The sequence below is a fragment of the Montipora capricornis genome, chromosome 10 (assembly GCF_036669925.1).
Source record: "Montipora capricornis isolate CH-2021 chromosome 10, ASM3666992v2, whole genome shotgun sequence".
NCBI classification, from domain to species: Eukaryota; Metazoa; Cnidaria; class Anthozoa; order Scleractinia; family Acroporidae; genus Montipora; species Montipora capricornis.
Window position 1 is genome coordinate 416,176 of NC_090892.1, and position 2,500 is coordinate 418,675.

Genomic DNA, 2,500 nt, shown 5'->3' on the forward strand with positions numbered 1-2,500 from the left:
AGGACATGGTAGAACGAGGAGTAGCTAGAAAACTAAGCAAGCAAGAGCTCGAGAATTATAAAGGCCCTATCCACTACATCTCCCACCACGATGTTCTAAAGCCTGATTCGAAATCGACTCCAGTGAGGATCGTCTTTAACAGCAGCGCGAACTATATGGGACACGTCCTTAACGAGTACTGGGCAAAGGGTCCCGATCTATTAAATAATCTTGTAGGAATCCTCGTGCGATTCAGAGAACACGAAATTGGATTCATCGGAGATGTGAAAAAGATGTATCACACCGTGAAGACCAAGATCATAGAGCAACACACGCATCGTTTTCTATGGCGCGACATGAACACAAGCAGGGATCCGGATACGTACGTTATACAAAGAGTTTCATTTGGAGACAAACCCTCGGGTACCATAGCGACCGTAGCCATGAGAAAGACAGCGGAACTATCAAAAGAGAATTATCCACAAGCCGCGAATACCGTAATATCCAACTCGTACATGGATGACATTGTAGACAGTGTACATAGCGACGCACAAGCTAAGCAACTAACTAATGAGATTGAGGCAGTCCTAGTCAAGGGCGGATTCAAGATAAAGGGTTGGTTCTATTCGAACGACAAAACAGCAAACGAAATGGCTTTAGAACCCAACCAGCAAAATTCATCAACCGAGAAAGTACTCGGCGTCATTTGGAGTATAGACAAGGATCAATTCCGGTTTAAAGTGGGAATAGACTTAACTCTGACGAAAGCCAAAGGACGCATCAAAGAAAACCCAACTACTGGCGAAATAACGAAGAGGATTATCCTCTCACAGATAAACCGCGTGTATGACCCTCTTGGTCTAGCAGCTCCCGTTACGGTCAGAGCGAAGATTTTGATGCGCCAGCTTTGGGCAACAGAAAAGAAACTCAGCTGGGACGACCCTGTCCCTGAGAAGCAAAGGATTAACTGGCTGGAATTCTTCCAAGATCTGAGCAATATGGATCAAGTTATATTTCCAAGATGCCTCAAACCATCAGGTGCACTCGGTCTGCCGACTCTTATCATATTCAGTGACGGGTCAGACAACGCTTACGGAGCATGTGCTTACATCAGGTGGACATTACTGGACAACAAATTTGAAACCAGACTGATCATGTCAAAGAACCGACTCTCGCCAAACAGGAAATTATCGATCGATCGAATTGAACTTTGCGCGGCAGTCTTAAGCAAAAGGCTTAAAAACTTTCTGGACAAAGAATTCCGCTACAAGTTTGCGAAATACTACCATATAGTCGATTCTCAAATAGTGCACGGGATGATCCAAAAGGAATCTTGCGGCTACAATACATTCGCCGCTACTCGCATCGGAGAGATACAGGAAGGTACCAATCCCCAAGACTGGTATTGGGTCGAGAGTGATAAAAACATCGCCGATTGGATAACACGAGGTAAGCGACCAAGCGATATCAAAAGCGAAAGCGACTGGCAAAAGGGACCTAGATTTCTACAACTCCCGGAATCAGAATGGCCAATAAGTAAAGTAGTCCATCACCCAGAGTTACCAATGAAAACGGCATTAACAACACTTGATGCAGAACAGGACTCGCTCGCGAGAAGAATTGATATAAACAGACATTCAAGTTACAACAAACTGTTAAGAGTAACAGCACGTGTATTAGCCATGTACTCAAGAGAACCAGTTAGTCTGAAGAATGCGACAAAGACCCTGACGCCGGACGATATTTCTAAAGCAGAAAGGTTTTGGATCATTGATGCGCAAAGAAAAATGCTTACAAACGTCAAAAAATCTAAATATAAGCGTTTGTGTCCAAAGCGCAGAGAAGATGGAGTAATAGTGGTTGGTCATCGGACCGGCAAATGGGTGCACTTGAGCTACGATAAGAGAGAAGTAATCCTCATTCCTCGTGAGCATCGTTTCTCTAAGCTTTATGCGGAACATATACATCGAAAAGGTCACCATGGCGTGTCGACGACCGTAAGCAAAATTCGATTACGATTCTGGATTCCTCAGATTCATAACATAGTAAAGTCCATTAGATACAACTGCGTCACTTGCAAGAAACAGGACGAAAACCTCAACAAGCAGGTCATGGGACAGCTTCCAGAAGAGAGACTTATGCCCTCACCACCCTGGCATAGTACAGCCATCGACCTTTTCGGACCGTTTAAAATAAGAGACCAGGTAAAGAAGCGAACAATCGGAAAGTGTTATGGGGTATTGTTCAACTGTATGAGCACAAGAGCAGTTCATATTGACTTGGTAGGCGATTACAGTACAGAGGCATTTCTACTTGCGCTGAGACGGTTTACATCCCTCAGAGGATATCCTGCAAAGCTATACTCTGATAACGGTCCGCAGTTGGTAGCAGCTAGTGAAGAACTCCAGAATATGACGAAGAAATGGAACTTAAAAGAACTCGAAACATTTGGAGTGAACGAAGGATTAAAGTGGGAATTCGCATCCGCGGACGCACCATGGCAGAACGGAATATCAGAAGC

The 2,500-nt window shown here is 44.4% G+C and overlaps 1 protein-coding gene across 1 annotated transcript in view; it reads left to right on the plus strand.

The window, feature by feature from the left end:
- Nucleotides 1-2,500, plus strand: part of LOC138020131 (uncharacterized) — a 5,544-nt gene that overhangs the window by 2,440 nt on the left and 604 nt on the right. The window contains exon 2 of the mRNA XM_068867160.1: nt 1-2,500. This exon is cut by the window's left edge and continues 1,189 nt beyond it; it is cut by the window's right edge and continues 604 nt beyond it. Coding sequence (XP_068723261.1) covers nt 1-2,500 — 2,500 coding nt within the window.